The sequence below is a fragment of the Salvelinus sp. IW2-2015 genome, linkage group LG1 (assembly GCF_002910315.2).
Source record: "Salvelinus sp. IW2-2015 linkage group LG1, ASM291031v2, whole genome shotgun sequence".
In the NCBI taxonomy this organism is placed as follows: domain Eukaryota; kingdom Metazoa; phylum Chordata; class Actinopteri; order Salmoniformes; family Salmonidae; genus Salvelinus; species Salvelinus sp. IW2-2015.
Window position 1 is genome coordinate 2,911,571 of NC_036838.1, and position 21,156 is coordinate 2,932,726.

Below are 21,156 nucleotides of genomic sequence, written 5' to 3' on the forward strand. Positions count from 1 at the left end.
GTACCAGCACCAGGCCTACAGTGCGTCTCAGCCGGCCAGAGTCTGCCGTCTGCCCAGCGGCGCTGAACTGCCCGTCTGCCCAGCGGCGCCTGAACTGCCCGTCTGCCCAGCGGCGCCTGAACTGCCCGTCTGCCCAGCGGCGCCTGAACTGCCCGTCTGCCCAGCGGCGTCTGAACTGCCCGTCTGCCCTACGCCGTCTGAACTGTCCGTCTGCCATGAGCCTGCAAAGCCGCCCGTCTGCCATGAGCCTGCAAAGCCGCCCGTCTGCCATGAGCCTGCAAAGCCGCCCGTCTGCCATGAGCCTACAGAGCCGTCCGCCAGACAGGAGCCGCTAGAGCCGTCCGCCAGACAACCGGAGCCGCTAGAGCCTTCCGCCAGACCGGATCAGCCAGAGCCTTCCGCCAGACCGGATCAGCCAGAGCCTTCGCGCAGACCGGATCAGCCAGAGCCTTCCGCCAACCGGATCAGGCCAGAGCTTCCGCCAGACCGGATCAGCCAGAGCCTTCCGCCAGACCGGATCAGCCAGAGCCTTCCGCCAGACCGGATCAGCCAGAGCTTCGCCAGACCGGATCAGCCAGAGCCTTCCGCCAGACCGGATCAGCCAGAGCCTTCCGCCAGACCGGATCAGCCAGAGCCTTCCGCCAGACCGGATCAGCAGAGCCTTCCGCCAGACCGGATCGCCAGAGCCTTCCGCCAGACCGGATCAGCCAGAGCCTTCCGTCAGACCGGATCAGCCAGAGCCTTCCGTCAGCCCGGACCTGCCAGAGTCCCTCAGCCCGGACCTGCCAGAGTCCCTCAGCCCGGACCTCCAGAGTCCCTCAGCCAGGACCTGCCAGAGTCCCTCAGCCAGGACCTGCCAGAGTCCCTCAGCCCGGACCTGCCAGAGTCCCTCAGCCAGGACCTGCCAGAGTCCCTCAGCCAGGACCTGCCGCCCTTATCCCGGTGCTGCCCTTATCCCGGTGCTGCCCCTTATCCCGGTGCTGCCCCTTCATTTAGGTGGTTTTAGTTGGAGGGTGGTCATTGGGAGGGGGATCAAGAAGCGGGGAGTGACTATGGTGGTGTGGGGACAGCGTCCGGAGCCTGAGCCACCACCGTGGTCAGATGCCACCCAGACCCTCCCCTGGACTTTGTGCTGGTGCGCCCGGCGTTCGCACCTTGAGGGGGGGGGTTCTGTCACGTTCCTGACCTGTTTTCTTGTGTTTTTGTTATGTGTGTGATGGTCAGGGCGTGAGTTTTGGGTGGGCATTCTATGTTGTGTGTTTCTATGTTGGTTTAGGGTTGCCTGGTATGGCTCTTTAATTAGAGGCAGGTGTTTTGCGTTCCTCTAATTAAGAGTCATATTTAGGTAGGTTGTTTCACTGTGTTCGTTGTGGTGGTTGTTACCTGTCTGTGTTTGTGTTCTGCACCAGATAGGTCTGTATCGGTTTTCACGGTTTGTTGTTTTGTTTGTTGTTTGTAGTGTTCACTTGTCGTCAAATTAAACATGTTGAACACTAACCGCGCTGCACTTTGGTCCTCTCCTTCACCCCTGGAAGAAAGCCGTTACACCTCCTCAGTTAAACAGTATTACTGCACACAGAGTGAGTCCATGCAACTTGTTATGTGACTTGTTAAGCACATTTTTACTCCTGGATGTATTTAAGCTTACTTAACAAAGGGGTTGAATACTTATTGACTCAAGACAATTTCATCTTTTCATTTTTTATTATTTATTTGTCAAAATTTCGAAAAGTATAATTCACTTTGACATTATGGTGATTTGTGTGTTTTTAAAAAATACATTTTTACCAGGCCAAGTCAGTTAAGAACAAATTCTTATTTTCAATGACGGCCTAGGAACAGTGGGTTAACTGCCTGTTCAGGGGCAGAACGACAGATTTGTACCTAGGAATTAAAGGGGTGTCAATACTTTCTGAAGGCACGTACAGTAATTGACACGTCAATTGACACGTAATAGCGAAAGCGAAAGTAGCGAAACAGCCTGTTGCATGTCAATTTTGCAATCTTTATCAGATCTTTCGACACCTTCTACACGTCAACAGCCTGTAGGGGTTTGCGAGGTAAGATTTTTACGTTTTCCTTGTCTGTAGACTGTTTTGTTTTTCTGAGTAAATATTCTTAATTGTTGCTCATTGATATTGTTTTATAAATTTGAAAAATAAATGTTAGTGTGTTCGAGACACAATTATTTGTATGTGCAACTTTTTAAAAGTTGACCCTGCCTACAGTACACTACATGGAGGATTTGAGAATAACTAGGTTGCCTGCATGTGGGTTGTTGTGAGTTATATGCAACTGACAGTGGCTACTCAAAACCATTATGGGTAACGTTAGGCTATCCTTCACGAGGAGTAGATTTTTGAGGTACGGTTACTAGTAATGTTTCTTTGCTTAGGGCTAATATTACCCTCAAAATACATGGTGGACTTTCCCTAGTCGAACAGGCTATACCACCTCTTATCTATTTGCACAGTAAAAGAGAAAGTTCGGAGTCCTTTTGTGTTATCATACATTTTGGCGCTTTCTCCACATGTCAAGTATACTATATGGAATTGCTTGTTCGTTTTTTTTCCCAAACCACAACCACGTGAAGTGCTGAGTCCATAAACTGAATTATAGTTATAGAACTTCCTTCTCCTTTACTTCCCCTTTACTCAACTGCGATTCTACTGCAAAATGTATTCAATAACTGGTTGGTTTACTCCAGATAAAAAATGTTTTCTATTAACATTACACCCATACAATGTCTAGTTTATTAAAAAAGGAATTGATAATTGCATCACAACCATCTGGGAACGCAAAGGTGCAAGGCAGTACACTATATATCACAATGACAAATATGTCATTAAAAAAATATAAGGCTACTTCAGGGGGTCCATAGACCATGACAGAAAATGAGTGTGTAACCCTAACCTGGCGGTTAAGGAGCATGAATGAATCCTATGATTGCTGATTAGAGGTAGAAGTGATAATTCACTTAACCCAGAGTTCTTCAATGTGGCAGATAGTGTGGTCCAAAAGGGTTACCTCACTAGAATTTTTTAACATACTATGAATAGTCAGTGTCTCTACCTCAGAACTGCAGATCAATTTCTTTATTTCTCTCTCTCACACACACACACTGTACTGTACTCACATACTGGAGAGACTTGGATCACTCTGTTTTCATGAATATATCATCTGGGTCTATATGTGTTGAACATCAAAATATTTTCAGAAAATAAAGCACCCTGGAGATAAGATAGCATTTGTGTGTTAAATAAATTGCATAGTTTATTTACAAAAAAGGAAATTTACAAAAAAAACACACTGCAATTTGACATACCAGGTATCAAGCAGAAATGGACTTGAAAAATGAAAATCATTTTGGTTTCCATCAATATTACAAACGTGCAGTATCATATTTATGCTAATATATATTATGTTAACTAATAGCAAAGACAAGTTTTGGAATTGGCCTAATCAAGACCAAATGAAATCTGTGTGACATCATACCCTTTGGATTTATAATGTTAGAATGCCAGTGTACTAGCTAGTACACAGTGCAGGTTTTAATCATGACCAGCCTAAGTGCCAAATTATCCTAGGTAGATTTAAAACAGCATAATTCTGCGGTTCTGGTGAGAACTGGCAAAATGTTTCACAAAGTCATCCATGTTGAGGGAGCGTGCCTCCTTGGCTCAACACGGAGAATTCTGAGGTGACTTTTTATTTTTTTATTTACCCTTTATTTAACCAGGTAGGCAAGTTGAGAACAAGTTCTCATTTACAATTGCGACCTGGCCAAGATAAAGCAAAGCAGTTCGACACATACACAACACGGTTACAATGGAGTAAAACAACTACAGTCAATAATACAGTAGAAAATAGTCTATATACAATGTGAGCAAATGAGGTGAGATAAGGGAGGTAAAGGCAAAAAAAGGCCATGTGGCAAAGTAAATACAATAGCAAGTAAAACACTGGAAGGTAGATTTGCAGTGGAAGAATGTGTAAAGTAGAAATAGAAATAATGGGTGCAAAAGGAGCTAAATAAATAAATACAGTAGGGAACAGGTAGTTGTTTGGCTAAATTATATGATGGTATGTACAGGTGCAGTAATCTGTGAGCTGCTCTGACAGCTGGTGCTTAAAGCTAGTGAGGGAGATAAGTGTTTCCAGTTTCAGAGATTGTTTGTAGTTCGTTCCAGTCATTGGCAGCAGAGAACTGGAGGAGAGGGCCAAAGGGGAATTGGCTTTAGGGTGACCAGAGAGATTACTTGCTGGAGCGCGTGCTACAGGTGGGTGCTGCTATGGTGACCAGCGAGCTGAGATAAGGGGGGACTTTACAGCAGGGTCTTGTAGATGACTGGAGCCAGTGGGTTTGGGATGAGTATGAAGCGAGGGCCAGCTAACGAGAGCGTACAGGTCGAGTGGTGGTAGTATATGGGGCTTTGGTGAAAAAAGATGGCACTGTGATAGACTGCCTCCAATTTTTGAGTAGGTATTGGAGGCTATTTTGTAAATGACATCGCCGAAGTCGAGGATGCGGTAGGACGGTCAGTTTTACGAGGGTATGTTTGGCGCATGGGTGAAGGATGCTTTGTTGCGAAATAGGAAGCCAATTCTAGATTTAACTTTGGATTGGAGATGTTTGATGTGAGTCTGGAAGGAGAGTTTACAGTCTAACCAGACACCTAGGTAGTTGTAGTTGTCCACATATTCTAAGTCAGACACCGTCCAGAGTAGTGATGCTGGACGGCGGGCAGGTGCACAGTGATCGGTTGAAGAGCATGCATTTAGTTTTACTTGTATTTAAGAGCAGTTGGAGGTCACGGAAGGAGAGTTGTATGGCATTGAAGCTCGTCTGGAGGGTTGTTAAACAAGTGTCCAAAGAGGGAGAAGTATACAGAATGGTGTCATCTGCGTAGAGGTGGATCAGAGACTCACCAGCAGCAAGAGCAAATCATTGATGTATACAGAGAAGAGAGTCGGCCAAAATTGAACCCTGTGGCACCCCATAGACTGCCAGAGGCGGACAACAGGCCCTCCGATTTGACACAACTGAACCTCTATCAGAGAAGTAGTTGGTGAACCAGGCGAGGCAATCATTTGAGAAACCAAGGCTATCGAGTCTGCCGATGAGGATGTGGTGTTGACAGAGCCGAAAGCCTTGGCCGATCAATGAATACGGCTGCACAGTATTGTTTCTTATCGTGGCGGTTAAGATACCGTTTAGGACCTTGAGCGTGGCTGAGGTGCACCCATGACCAGCTCTGAAACCAGATTGCATAGCGGTGAAGGTGCGGTGGGATTCGAAATGGTCGGTAATCTGTTTGTTGACCTTGGCTTTCGAAGACCTTAGAAAGGCAGGGTAGGATAGATATAGGTCTGAAGCAGTTTGGGTCAAGAGTGTCCCCCCTTGAAGAGGGGGATGACCGCAGCTGCTTTCCATCTTTGGGAATCTCAGACGACACGAAAGAGAAGTTGAAACGAGCTAGTAATACGGGTTGCAACAATTTCGGCAGATAATTTTTAGAAAGAAAGGGTCCAGATTGTCTAGCCCGGCTGATTTGTAGGGGTCCAGATTTTGCAGCTCTTTCAGAACATCAGCTGACTGGATTTGGGAGAAGGAGAAATGGGGAAGGCTTTGGGCGAGTTTGCTGTGGGGGTGCAGTGCTGTTGACCGGGGTAGCGGTAGCAAGGTGGAAAGCATGGCCAGCCGTAGAAAATGCTTATTGAAATTCTCAATTATAGTGGATTTATCGGTGGTGACAAGAGTTTCCTATCCTCAGTGCAATGGGCAGCTGGGAGAAGGTGTTCTTATTCTCTATGGACTTTACAGTGTTCCAGAACTTTTTTGAGTTTGTGTTGAGGAAGCAATTTTGTTGGCTTTCTATGCTTGTGTTATATTTTTTTTCTTAAATTCCTGAAAAGTTTTGATTTATCAGGGGGCTGTGATGCTATGAGAAGACATGAGGACGTTTTGTGTTGGGTTAGGGAGTCGGTTCTGTGAGAACATTCTGGTTTCTAATTATTGAAAGGGCTTTATTTAGATGGTGAGGAAAGGCTTTAAAAAAAATAACAGGTCTTACTGATGGGGACGAGATCAATTCCTTCCAGGATACCTGGCAGGTCGATTAGAAAGGCTGCATCGTGAGTGTTTAGGCGGTTGACAGTTGATGAGTGGGGTCGTTTTGAACGTGAATAGATTGGTAGGAATGAGGCAGTGATGTGAGATCTTGGTTTGAAAAAGCAGAAGGTGTATTTAGAGGGCGTTGGTTAGGGATGATATCTATTGTGAGGTTGTGGTGGTTTTACAGGCTTTGGGGTGGTCTGGTTAGGTTCATTTGATAATTTGTTGTAAGATTGAGGTCAATCAAGCTTAGATTATAAGGATGGTGGGGTGTTAAGTCATGTCCAGTTTAGGTACTAGCAGAGAGTTGAAGATAGATGGGGGGCAATCAGTTCACATATGGTGTCCAGGCACAGCTGGGGGCAGGAGGGTGGTCTATAGCAGGCGGCAAGTGAGAGAGTTGTTTTTAGAGAGGTGGTTTTTAAAAGTGAATTAAATTGTTTGGGGGTGACATGGAAGTAGGACAGTCTGCAGGCTATCTCTGCGTAGATTGCACACCGGCCTTTGGAGTTCTATTGTTGAACATTTTTTAGTTAAGGATGGAGATTTTCAGAGTTTTTGGTGGTTTTCCTAAGCCAGGATTCGACACGGCAAGGACATAACGGGTTGGGAAGTGGGCTAGAGTGATAAAAGAGTAAAATAGTTTTCAAGTATAATGTACAGCAAGGTATGGGTAAGGATGTGATACAGTGGAGGTAACTAGCATTTGAGTGATGATGAGAGAGATATTGTTGAAACCAGGTGTGTGCATCAGCAATGTGGGTGGTGGATGAAAATGTTTGGATAGGTATAAATGAGCAGGGTAGAGGCCTTTAAAGTGAAATAGCAATCATAAACAGAAAAGGATGACAGGCATAATTGACATTAAGAAGGCATGCCATAGCCCGAGGGATATGAGTGTTCTGTGTTGGGGTCACGCGAGATTGAGACTAGCCGGCATGGGTGCAGCTGAGGGATGGAGGTTCTGTTTTTTAGCCACCTTGTGCGTTTCCGTGGTGAAATTAAGTGGGGTTCGTTGGTGAGGGGACATCATTGGAAATAGATATAGTTATAGATGGCCCAGATTTCACCGATGGCCATATTGATTACTGTATCACCATTGTTGTCTAAGTGGTTTTTTATTCAGTTTTACGCTGAGAACTTTCTCAGAAGAAGATGCTGAATGGTGATACACAGAAATCTACAAGTCAAAATAGCTATGGAAGGTTCTAGACAGGTTCTAGAACCACAAGTCAGGAGAGTAAGACGGTTTGTCTCCAACTTTCTCTCTCTCTCAAAGCGGATTGGTGATGAACTGATGTTTGAGGTCCTCTAAATTGACTAAGGTTGAACAAGGCAAACAGGCCTCTCATCAGAATGTTGTAACTCTTTGGGTTGAAAGCCTGGACACCCATTGCATTATTTCGCATTTTTTTTTGAAACGCTCTGCAGCTCAGCTGTGAGATGAGCCTGATCAAAGATAGCTCTTTGGAAGTCTCAACATCGCATTTGGGTCACAATATTTTTCTGTCCTACGGTGCTCTCTCACCAATGGAGTTCTTAATCGTAAGCTGTCTATTATTCCTGTTTGTATTATCTTAAGTGTTACTGCAATCTCTTAACTCTTTCATAGTTTCTCAAAGTAACCTCACTTCTGTAGTTCCTGGTAATGTGTTGTAAGGGACTAAGATCACAGGTCTTCCTGGACTCGAGAGTTGCTTGAGGACGCCAATGTTGAAAGACTGTCTGGCATCACAAGCATTTACAAAGGATAACCACAAGCCTATGACACTGTAAACTCGAATCTGAAGAAGCGCGGCCTTGCTCACACTATATATCACATATTTTCAATGTGATATCTGTAGCACTTAGAATGTGGAAGTGTCCTCAGATTACGGGCATGCCATGTATCTTGCGATGCACTTACATCGTAGTCTCTGTGTCCTGGTCTGCGTTGTGGATACAAATCTTTGCTGACTACAAGCCCACTTGAGAATGAACGTCGACCAACGCACTTATTTTGCCAGGCTCTGCAATCTCTTAACTCTTTGTCATAGTTCTGCAAAGTAACCTCATTTGTAGTCCTTGTATTGTGTCCTGTCAGGGCACCTACTAGACCATCAGGTCCATGCTGGGTCCAAGAAGAGCTTGATTGAGCATGGTTAAGAAAAGACATTTGCCGATTCACCAACGCACTTTCAAAGGTAACCAAAGCCCTAGACATGGTAATCAATCTGAGAAAGAAGGCCCTTGCTCCATAATCTATCACCCACTATTTCAAGTGTGATATCGCTTGTAGCATCTTCCAGAACTGCTGGGAGCCTGTTCCTCAGATTACGGATGCCATGTATCGCCATGCCCACCTTACATCCGTAAGTTACTCTGTACGTCCCTGGCTTGGCTGTGTTATGGATACACTCTTTCTGAATAAGCATTGAGACTAGTCGAGGATTCAGAGTGTATTAAAGCTTGCGGAGAGCAAAAAAGTGAACTGCCTCAGGCACTGATTTTACAGCATTTACAAGAACGAAATTCAAACAATGTGCATTACAGTGGACACAGAATGCAAATCTTGCACTGTTTTTAATCCGTGCAGACACACCAGAATGCTTTCCGCTCATGACGGATGCACCMTCATAGCCTTGCCCCACAAGATTATTTCTGTAGTCCAGACCATGTTTTTCAAGGCAATCAATTATCATTTTTGTGAGCCCTGCTGCATCTAAGCTTTCAGCTGACTGAAAGTGTAAAAAGCTMTCGTGGATGGCCCCTTTGTAATTGAACCTCACAACTAAAGACATTTGTTCTTTTTTCTTCAAATCTTTGGTTTCATCTGCAATTACACTAAAAACGTAACTTTCTTTTACTTCTCTTATTATTTCACTTTGTACCGTCTCATCTAAGCCCTCAAMAACTTCCTTCTGGATTTGGTGGCTTCCTTCTGGATTTGGTGGCAACTTAGCATTGCCACATGCATTCATCTTTTTCTCTTTGAGACGGTCATGCTTTGCTGTTTCTTCTAAGATTGTCAAAACATTACCCTTGTTGTGAGAGTCATCAGACTCTCGATGACCTCTCTGCACTATATTTTGAGTGGCAGTTAATAGGAGCACATCTGCAGTTGTTTTAATGTAAGTACAGTTTTCCTCCACTTTCTTTTTTCGGTRCTCATTTCTGACATCTAACATTGATGAGTTGCTGTCAATAGCCCTTTTATACTGATTCCAAGCATACATAGCATTGATATGATGCTCTGCCTTCAAATGGAGCTTAAACCCAGAATCTTTAAACAGCACATTTTTCCAGTTACAAAAACCTGACGGTGATGTGAAGGCAGATTCATGTGTATTGGGCAAAGAAAAGCTGCCTACAGGCGAAACAATAAATAAAATATTGATTTACAGAATATTCAATCCATGAATTGTCCTTATACCAGGAGCTGTTGAAAGCCCTTTTCCTAGTACCATGCTGAGTTCTGGGAAATGTTTTCAAACACGGCTGTACAGGATCTGGATCTTGAAATACACATGAAACAATGTCATATCTCTATGGAAATGTATAATTAAGGGAGCCACAAGATTAGATACTAACAGCTGCTAGCTAAAATGCGTAGTTTAAAGTATAGGCCTGGCCTACCATTGGTTCCTTTTGGAACAGCATATCTGGTGGTTGATGCAGTTGGGATCGGCCCGGTGACATTCCTGGCAGCTCTGGCTCACTGTCTTGCTCAGAGCCAGATGCTTCTGTGTCATCCCTTAACACAAGAACCATTAGTGTGTAATCACAATAAAAATGCCACAGCCATCAAAACAAGAACACATATGAATCAACAACCAACATTTTAAAGTGAGGCTTAATCTGACAGAATGATCTATTACAAGCTGAATTTAAACTTACATTTACATTTACATTTAAGTCATTTAGCAGACGCTCTTATCCAGAGCGACTTCCGACTTCCTCACTTCCGGCGCCGAAAAGAGATGGCCGCCTCGCTTCGCGTTCCTTGGAAAATATGCAGTATTTTGTTTTTTTATGTGTTATTTCTTACATCGGTACCCCAGGTAATCTTAGGTTTCATTACATACAGTCGGGAGGAACTACTGAATATACGATTAACGTCAACTCATCATCGTTCCTACCAGGAATATGACTTTCCCGAAACGGATCCAGTGTTTGTTGCCGCTTCCACCCAATACAATGGATCTGATCCCAGCCGGCGACCCTGGTTGCGACGCGAAAAGGGGAAAACGAGGCGGTCTCGTGGTCAGGCTTCGGAGACGGACATCGCGCTCCACTCCCTGCATACTATCGCCAATGTCAGTCTCTTGACAATAAGGTTGACGAAATCACGAGCACGGGTAGCATTCCAGAGAGACATCAGGGATATGCAACGTGCTCTGCTTCACGGAAACATGGCTAACTCAAGAGACTGCAACGGAGTCGGTTGCAGCCAGCTGGTTTCTTTCATGCATCGCGCGACAGAAACAACATTCTTTCCGGTAAGAAGAGGGCGGGGGATATTGCCTTAGTATTAACGAGACGTGGTGTGATCATCTAACAACACACCAGGGAACTCAAGTCATATCTGTTCACCTGATCTAGAACTCCTCACAATCAAATGTCAGGACCGCATTATCTTACCAAGGGATTCTCTTCAATCATAATCACAGCCGCTATATATTCCCCCCCAAGCAGGACACATCGATGGCCCTGAACGAACTTTATTCTGACTCTTTGTAACTGGAAACCACACACCCTGAGGCTGCATTCATCGTAGCTGGGATTTTTACAAGGTAATCTAAAAACAAAACTCCCTAAATTCTTCAGCATATCGATTGTGCTACCAGGGCTGGAAAACCCCTAATCATTGTTATACTATTTCGCGACGCATTAAGGCCTCCCCCGCCCCCCTTTCGAAAAAGCTGACCACGACTCCATTTGTTGGATTCCAGCCTACAAAACAGAAGACTCAAACAACAAGCTCCGCGCTCAGGTCTGTTCAACGCTGGTCCGACCAATCTGAATCCCGCTTCAAGACTGCTTCGATCACGCGGATTTGGAATATGTTCGCATTGCGTCCACAACAATATTGACGAATATGCTGATTCGGTGAGCGTTCATTAGAGTGCATTGACGATCGTCGTACCCACAGCAACGATTTAAACTCCTCAGGACCGGAAACCGTAGATTGACGGCAGCATCGCGTGTAACTGAAAGCGCGAACCACCTGCTTTGTAACCAGGGCAAGGGTGACCGGAAGCATGACCGAATACAAACAGTGTAGCTATTCTCTCCGCAAGGCAATAAAAGTAGTCCCAGTACAGAGACCCAAAATCGGTCGCAATTCAAAGCTCACACACAAGAGGTATGTGGCAGGTGTCTACAGTCATCACGGATTACCAAAAGAAAAAACCAGCCCCCGTCGCGGACCAGGAATGTCTTGCTCCCAGACAGGCTAACAACTTTTTTGCCCGCTTTGAGGACAATACAGTGCCACTGACACGGCCCATACCAAAACAAACCTGCGGGGCTCTTCTTCACTGCAGCCGAGCGGTGAGTAAAAACATTTAAACGTGTTAACCCTCCGCAAGGCGTGCAGGCCCAGACGCATTTCCCAGCGCGTCCTCAGAGCATGCGCAGACCAGCTGGGCTGGTGTGTTTACGGACATATTCAATCAATCCTTATCCAGTGCTGTTCCCACAATGCTTCAAGAGGGCCATCCATTGTTCCTGTTCGAGAAAGCTAAGGGTAACTGAGCTAAACGAACTACCGCCCCGTAGCCTCACTTCCGTCATCAGTGAGTGCTTTGAGAGACTAGTCAGAGGACCATATCACTCTCCACCCCTCCGGAACCCCGTAGACCCACTTCACATTTGCTTACCGACCCCAATAGGTCCACAGACGACACGCAATCGCAAACCACACTGCACACTGCCCCTAACCAATCTGGACAAGAGGATACCCACTCAGTGAGAATGCTGTTCATCGATTTACAGCTCAGCATTTAACACCATAGTACCCTCCAAACTCGTCATCAAGCTCGAGACCCTGCGGTCTCGACCCCGCCTGTGCGAACAGTGCCATAGGACTTCTGACGGGCCGCCCCCGGTTCGGTGAGGTAGGTTACAACATCTCCACCCCGCTGCATTCCTCAACACTGGGGCGCCACAAGGGTGCGTTCTGAAGCCCTCTCCTGTACTCCCTGTTCACCACACTGAGTGGCCATGCACGCCTCCAACTCAATCAATCAGTTTGGGCTGACACTACCAGTGGTAGGGCTTGATTACCAACAACGACGAGACGGTCTACAGGGAGGAGGTGAGGGCCCTCGGAGTGTGGTGTCAGGAAAATAACCTCACACTCAACGTCAACAAAACAAAGGAGAGTGATTTGGGATTCAGGAAAACAGCAGAGGAGAGCACCCCCCTATCCACATCGACGGGTCAGTAGTGGAGAAGGTGGAAAGTTTTAAGTTCCTCGGTGTACACATCACGGACAAACTGAATTGGTCCACCCACACAGACAGCGTTGTGAAGAAGGCGCAGCAGCGCCTCTTCAACCTCAGGAGCTGAAAGAAATTCGGCTTGTCACCAAAAAGCACTCACAACTTCTTACAGATGCACAAATCGAGAGCATCCTGTCGGGCTGTATCTCACCGCCTGGTACGGCAACTGCTCCGCCACAACCGTAGCTCTCCAGAGGGTAGTGAGGTCTGCAGAACGCATCACCGGGGGCAAACTACTGCCTCCAGGCACACCTACACCACCCGATGTCACAGGAAGGCCATAAAGATCATCAAGGACAACAACCACCCAAAGCCACTGCCTGTTCACCCCGCTATCATCCAGAAGGCGAGGTCAGTACAGGTGCATCAAAGCAGGGACCGAGAGACTGAAAAACAACCTTCTATCTCAAGGCCATCAAGACTGTTAAACCAGCCACCACTAACATTTAGCGGCGCTGCCACACAATACTGACTCAACTCCAGCCACTTTAAAAATGGGAATTGATGGAATTATGTAAAAATGTACCACTAGCACTTTAAACAAATGCCACCTTAAATATAATGTTTACATACCCTACATTACCCATCTCATATGTATATACTGTACTCTATATCATCTACTGCATCTTGCCATCTTTATGTATACATGTACCACTAGCCACTTTAAACTATGCCACTTTATGTTTACATACCTACAGTACTACATCTCATATGTATACCAGTACTCTATACCATCTTACTGCATCTTGCCATGCCGTCTGTACCACCGACTCATTCATATATCTTTATGTACATATTCTTTATCCCTTTACACTTGTGTGTGTGTATAAGGTAGTAGTTGTGGAATTGTTAGGTTAGATTTACTTGTTGGTTCATTACTGCATTGTCGGAACTAGAAGCACAAAGCATTTCGCTTACACTCGCATTAACATCTGCTAACCATGTGTATGTGACTAATAAAATTTGATTTGATTTGATTTGCTTACAAGTTGGTGCATCACCTTATGATGTCCAGTGGAACAACCACTTTACAATAGTGCATCTAACTCTAAGGGGGGGGGGGGGGGTTAGAAGGGATTACTTTATCCTATCCTAGGTATTCCTTAAAGAGGTGGGGTTTCAGGTGTCTCCGGAAGGTGGGTGATTGATTCCGCTGACCCTGCGCGTCGGGGGAGTTTGTTCCACCATTGGGGTCCAGAGCAGCGAACAGTTTTGACTGGGCGCGGGAGCTGTACTTCCTCAGAGTAGGGGGCGGCAGCAGGCCAGAGGTGGATGAACGCAGTGCCTTGTTTGGGTGTAGGGCCTGATCAGAGCGCTGAAGGTACGGAGGTGCCGTTCCCCCCTCAACAGCTCCGTGAGCAGCACATGGTTCTGTACGGGCATGCGAGCTTCAACTGGAAGCCAGTGGAGAGAGCGGAGGAGCGGGGTGACGTGAGAGAACTTGGGAAGGTTGAACACCAGACGGGCTGCGGCGTTCTGGATGAGTTGTAGGGGTTTAATCGCACAGGCAGGGAGCCCAGCCAACAGCGAGTTGCAGTAATCCAGACGGGAGATGACAAGTGCCTGGATTAGGACCTGCGCCGCTTCCTGTGTGAGGCAGGGTCGTACTCTGCGAATGTTGTAGACTGACTGCCTGGTAGATGCTCTGCCCTTGTGGTGGTAGACTGGATCCTTGTGAAGACTCTGACTAGCCTCAGCTAGGGAGCTGCTTTCTGTTGCTTTTTTTGCAGTCCGGAGCCATTTTGAGTGACAGACAGTGTATAAAGCTACCTCACGGGGTCTAGAGACTTGCCTCATACTGTTGTGACAAGTGTTGTCATTGTACATTTCTCTCTTCCTACTCAGGAATCCAAAGATGACTTCAGCTACCAGCTTCCTGTTTTTTGCGATCCATTTAGCCTGTATCAGAGCTGGAAATTCCTCTGAGTGTAAGTTGTGCCATGAATTCCATAATAATGGTTATATACAAAAATAGCTTTCAGCTGATTGTTACCTTTCTCTGTGGTTAGGGAGAACTGTATATTGTTTTTTTTAACAAAAAGTTCAATAAGATTGGCCACATGATAAAACTGACTATTAAAACAGTAATTCTCTCTTGTATTAATGTCAATTTTTTTCTCTGATATTTTACTAACAGCATTTGTCAAACTGGAGTGTAAAACAGAATACCATGGGGTTTATGGTCAGCAGTTAATTCTAGGGTGCATTGTCAAACCTATGGTTGAGAATGTGACCATCAAAACGGTGACCTGGAAGAGAATGGGAGCTGCTGCTAAAGATGATGCTAATTTGTTGGAATACCATAGAGATAAAATGGACCTAACCCCTGGGTTTACATTTGCTGAGCCGTCCTGGAACAAGAATAATATGAATGTGTCCTTGTTGTTGACAAATACCAAGATGGCCGACAAGGGGGTGTATGAATGCATGGTGAACACAGACCGTGGTGATACTACAGCTACAATCAGCCTCAGTGTCACAGGTGAGTCGTAGAATGTCTACAGTTCAACCAAGTGTGATTTTAGGAAAATATACACATTTTTCAACACAGGTTCATGAAAGGAGCAAACTAAATATGTGAGATATTCAGCCAAGCTTGGAGGGCAATAGAAGAATAGAGAACATGTTTTTTAAATGTGTCTCGGCTCATAGGTTATGATGCCCATACGCTGAAATGCTTTGGAATGAAGTTCTATTCAACTTTCAATGTTGTCACACACACACACATACACACGCACACACACACGCAACCATACAACCACTAAGACTTGCATCGAGGATAGAATTGTGAAATATAGCTGGACAGGCTTTTCAATTCTGAGAAAGCACTTCCATACAGTTATGATACAAAGTTGATAAGGATGTTAATTCTGGAATATTCTCAGGGGGAGTTCAGATCTATTTGTAAGTGTGTGATTGGACAGCACAGCAGGAGCATTGTTACTTTCTGTTTCAGAATGACAGTGCTCAAATGGCACACGATAGTACCAGTGGGAATTTCCACAACTAGCCTCCATATTTTCTTTCTGCCCATGGTATGCAGTCACAGTGTACACAGACCAAATTAGAACATGTAATAGAGATAGAAGAAAGGTAATTCCAGTTGATTAAAATCACTCCTACGGTAATCTCATTCCAAGTCATAACCATTGGATTGACGTTGAAAAGGTGCAAAGTCCGTCTGGACAATGTTTACCCACTGACGTTGTATAACTACTGATGTAGCGTATATCAACCACATGTATAATATATTTTTCCCTTCCTCTCTCTCTTCCAGCTAAGTACAAGACTCCAACCATGAGCTCCATCCCTGAGACCAACATCAAAGAGAACACAGATGTGACCATTTTCTGCAACTCTACAGACGGGCACCAGACAGGGTTGATCTGGTGGTTTGACCAGTTTGGCAGCAATTGGACGCGCAGTGCTGAACTGGTGGCCAAAGAGACTGACGATGGACTGTTCAGCCTCTCCAGTAAATTCACAGTGCTGAAGGCTACATCCAGTTACACAAACTACACGTGCAAAGTGCTCAATGTCAATGGTGCCGAGGAGGGGATGGCATCATTTGTGATCCAGTTTGCGCCGCGAGACTTAGGTACGTGCTGCCGTGCCTGCTACCTATGGGTATGAATATGTTGGTGATGTCATCCTTTGGAAAAGCAGGGTCAAGTCCAAAACCTGCCAGTCTCTCGTATTCCCTCATCCTGATCCTGATAATTGTAAAACAATTCAGCCTTAATCTAGTCTACTTTTATTAACATTTGCCTTTTTTTACGACGTCTTTATCTCATTTCTGAACGCAATAAAAGTCAGCCTTATAATGAGAGAACAACATGTCACTGAGGAGTGGAGTAGGTCAGGCCGTGACATGCTCCCAAATCTGACTGAACATCTTCCTTGAAACTGGAAAAAAAAGGAAAATGCTTGTCTTGATTTGATTTGGGTAAGAAACAATAGATAGCAGTAGTAATGGCATCTTTTTGTAGGCACTAACTCCCCCAATGGTTTGTTGGACGAAACCTATGGGGAAACGAATTGAGTTTTTGTAGGGGTTTTGGATAAATGCCAAAAATAAGGTCTGTGGTAAGCAAAGGCTTAGGAGATCTTATATGTTTTGTTCTACGAGATAATCTTCATCAGTTAGCATAACTTTTTGTGAATTTTGAAGCCTTTATGTAATTTAATAAAGCACATAAAGGCTTCATAATTCATAAAGGTCATGTTAACTGACTGATAGTATCTCATAGAACAAAATGTATAAAATCTCCAAAACCTTCGTTAACCTCTGACCTTATTTTCGGCATTTATCTCAAAACCATATTCTTTCCCCATTCATTTTCACCATAGGAATGGCTGAACAAACCAAGAGTAACTAATTTCCGGGTTTTAGGACTACAAGCGGTCCTCCAGCTGTTGTTCTTTAGCCTGGCTGGGCATTTTCCAAGACAAAGGATGCATCTAATGTCAAAACGAATTAGTAATGGGAAGTAAAGTAGCCCATTCTTGCAGTCAATGACCAAAAGGGCCCTCTCTGGCCTCATGGGTGGAATGTTATGAATATTTTCCTTTTTATTTTTTTTTTATTTTTTTTTTATTTTTTATACAAATCCAGTGTTTCTATGTCAAAAGGTTTTGTTATATTTCAGTCTTCAATATTTGTTTAAGACTAATAATCTCTCTGATTTAGCCCACTGCAGTAAAAGGTTATTAAGATGCATGCAGATTTGAACAGAGCTCAAGTCTGTGTGTGTGAAATGCCCTGATACTGACTTTGACCCAAGCACAACTAACCTTTTTCTCTCGACTTGATATGAATTGCCTATTGATTTTGTAACTCCCAATTTATGTCAATTTTGTCTGTCCAGGTAGTAAAGCTGACCACTTGGGTATTGTGTCCACCACCAAATGGCTAACCCCGGTTGTAGTCATAGGATCTCTGATCATTGGACTCCTTGCTGCACTGCTGTTATTTAAGAGGCGCTCTGCCCAACGTAAGTACATTAATTGTCATACTCATGTATCTGATCATGTATCTGTTTGTCATGCTAGCTGGTGCTAGATGAACCTGTACAGTGGCCCTGCCTCTGCCAAGCCTGCATGCTCTGGCAGCCATCCATTTTGGCTTTGCATGGGGGATTACACAACCTGTAATGCTGTCTGGTAACTCAGCCAATCAATGAATAAGGGTCATAGCTTTCACCTGGATTCACCTGGTCAGTCTATTTCATGGAAAGAGCAGGTGTCCTTAATGTTTTGTATACTCAGTGTATAATATTGTAATAAAACTATAATCTGTTCATGGATTAAGCATTAACTGCACTTGTAGGCTATTTATTGTTCATCAGCATCGCTTCTGGTTTAATGATGATCTTTTTTATTGAATTTGTTTTAAGCTAAATTGTAATAGTAGGTTTTGTGTCGATTTTGACAGGAGCTCGAAGGCAGTCCACCTTCCCATTAATGAGTATGTCCTTCAATATTCAGTATATGTCATTTTAATTTGTCACTTTGAGTTTATGGTTTCCCATCTTTCCTAGACAGTTCACAGAAGTCACTGTAAAAGCAATACATATACTTTATAATGACCTACATCATATTTTGAATATTTGATAAAAATTATAACTCAACAAATGAAAATGATTACATTTTCAAGGCAAAAACAACACTCCGTAATGCATTCACATAGCCCAAACAGACTGGCACTCAGGCTATCATGTCAACCCCTTGTCACTCATTGTCATGCCTAACATCTTTGTCTTGACAATGAGCTATGGAGTTGGCAAGAGTAGTACAAACAGATATTTGACCAGGCTAGCATTCACATGATTTTGGTTTGTGAAACTAGCCACTCAGCCTTGGTCAGTAAAACTGTGAAACTGTGGCCACTCACCAATAACACATGTCTGTCTGTTCTCACCCTTCCAAATCTCCTCACTAACCACATCCTCTATCAGTTCCTCTTTACTGTAGCTTCAGAGGGAGAAACTTTGTTTACATTGTCTGATATGCTGTACATACAGTATCTGTCCTCTCAGTCCAGGGCAGGTGTTGGGCCCTCCAGGCGCAAAAATGGGCCTGTGTGTTAGACATTATTGCCTGTTTGTTAGATTTCTGGTCACAGTCCGTCCCTGTATCTGTCACTGTATAATATCTGATATGCTGTACACACAGTATCTGACTTAGCTATCCTATTAAACATGACTACTAGGGTGATTGAATGTAGGTCAAAGGGTAGTGTTTCTTCCGTCACAAGTGGAGTATAAAATGGAGGCCGGATGATTACTAATTGTTTACCAAACCAGTTGGCGATGATAATGGCTTTGCTTTACCATTGTTCTCATGGGGAAATCTTAAGAATTGACTCACCCCTTTTCTAAATAAGGTAGTTTAGCTGCATGGCTGTGGTGAAGGGAGATTATTTATTTGGGTCATACTATTATGTAATACTGGGTGAAATATGGGCCTACCTGCACTGAGAGGAAAGACTTGCTGTCTTGACTAACTTTTCTCTTTCTGCCTATTAATTCTACTGAACTTTGGAGGAGGCAATGCTCATCTGGAGATTTAAATGTTCGATGACATTCCTCCACAATATGTCACAGATCAGCTTCTCACTTAGTGTTTTTCTTTTTTAGGTGGCCACCAAACAGATACCAGGCATGATCAAGATGTTGAGGCAGAAGGTACTGTGTCCACGTGTTCAATCTACAATTAATATATCTATATTTATATTGTAAATCTAATGAATATATCTATCTCAAACATATTGTATCTACATCTACTGTATTTAGAATAGCTATCTTTCTATTCAGCATCATAGCTTCATAGGGGACATGTTTTTCTTTTAAATGATTGAGTATCCTGTAGTTAACCTTGTAGTTATCTTGTAGTTTACATGCTGCTCTTGCTCCTTGTAATGATTAGTGAAGTGTCTCCTGTTTTTACTCTCTATTATTTTGTAACAATATGCTCTTTCTCTATCATTCTCTCTATCTCTCTCTCTTTCTCTCTCTCTCTCTCTCTCTCTATCATTCTCTCTCTCTCTTCTTCTCTCTCCTCTCTCTCTCTCTCTCTCTCATCTCTCTCTCTCTCTCTCTCTCCTCTCTCTCTCTCTCTCTCCTCTCTCTCGTTCTCACTCGTCTTCTGCTCCCTTCTCTTCTTTCTCTTTCACTCTCACTCTCTTTCGCTCTCTCTCTCTCTCTCTCTCTGTCTCCCTGTCGCCAGGTCTAAACAGTGACAGGAACTGATTTGTTAACTGGCAGTCTCTGGAAGGGACTGTTACCTTGACGATCAATAAGGGGCTTGTCACCATCACTGTCCTTTGATAGACTGTTTCCTGTTAAGTGTTCGGTGACAGTCACTTTGGCACTCAGGTCATTCTGATTCGAGGCATTTGTTTCTTCATAATCTACTGAGGATACCAGCCTTTAAGCACTGTGGTTGATTACAAATTATATAACTCTTTAACAGCCTATGTTTAAAAGCCTAACATGAATGGTTATATACAGAGTTGCCATGGTGTAGGTATACTGTAGATTCTACCAGCATGATTGTTAAAACTCAGGTCTGCTGAGCGCAAATTTGAATATTGTGAAAATCTGTGCAACTTCCGGTGCGGGTTTACTGTGAACACCGAGGCTGTACCTGCTTTAAGTTAGTTTTAACAGTGGTCAAGTAGGCTACTGTGGCTATTTGATCATAATGTAGGCCTACCAGAGTGGCCTACCATAATAAACAATGGAGAAAATGCATCCCATATCATTATAACATGGAAATAGCTGTTCAATCATTCAGCCTACAGTAGCAGCCAATGTGAGGTGTTCAATGTGGGCCTACATTCCATGAGACTTTTGAAAAAAACATGTAGGGCTTGACAGTAACCTGTTTATCCACTTGTCCTTCAAACAAGGAGGTGACTGAAAATGTRGTTGTGTTGTGTGATGCAAGAAACCACTTGCGTCATTATTCCCATACCATTATTACAGAGAATGAGACAAATTATGCTACCCTCTGCCTATTGGCTACTTAGCTTATTCAAGACTGAAATGCACACGTTTTGTGTTCTTGTAGGAAGCAATCACCCCCCCCAAAAAAACCATCAAAGTGAACACTTTGCTTGCCCCTACGAGGGTGAAATCGTTCCATGTGATTTCCTAGCATGGTTCCTGATCCGTTGGTACTGACTACAAATTATCAATAACTGGGCTAATAACTCACTAACTAGTGAACAAATGTACAAATGTGCACACGTCTAGTGAACAAATGCACAAATGTGCACACGTCTAGTGAACAAATGCACAAATGTGCACACGTCGTTACATATAGCTCTCGCTTTGATCTACTCACAACCGCTCACGCTGTAAAAACAGTCCAGTTCAAAGTGAATGGCACAGATCTATATATGGCAATGGTCTATTTGCATATAGGCCTACTGCAGCTCTGATTGGTTATGGTGCACTGGTCTGTGTAGAGTACAAGCCTGAGTCTGCCTGTCAATGCAATAGAATCCTACTCCGATGCGTTTTGCCTACAACAAAATCTCTTATATATTTA

The 21,156-nt window shown here is 44.0% G+C and overlaps 1 protein-coding gene across 3 annotated transcripts; it reads left to right on the plus strand.

The window, feature by feature from the left end:
* Positions 1-1,971: 1,971 nt before the first annotated feature.
* Positions 1,972-20,378, plus strand: LOC111980798 (CD276 antigen homolog). Of its 3 annotated transcripts, none has more exons than XM_024011829.2 (8): positions 1,972-2,060; positions 14,446-14,528; positions 14,738-15,082; positions 15,878-16,198; positions 17,469-17,594; positions 18,035-18,067; positions 19,239-19,286; positions 19,828-20,378. In XM_024011829.2, exons 2-8 carry the CDS (start codon positions 14,456-14,458, stop codon positions 19,848-19,850), a joined length of 969 nt encoding a protein of 322 aa, XP_023867597.1. In that variant the 5' UTR covers positions 1,972-2,060; positions 14,446-14,455; the 3' UTR covers positions 19,851-20,378. The 3 variants fall into 3 exon arrangements, with proteins under 3 accessions (XP_023867597.1, XP_023867752.1, XP_023867837.1); XM_024012069.2 differs by having other exon boundaries at positions 2,010-2,060; positions 15,001-15,082; XM_024011984.2 differs by lacking the exon at positions 18,035-18,067.
* Positions 20,379-21,156: the final 778 nt, after the last annotated feature.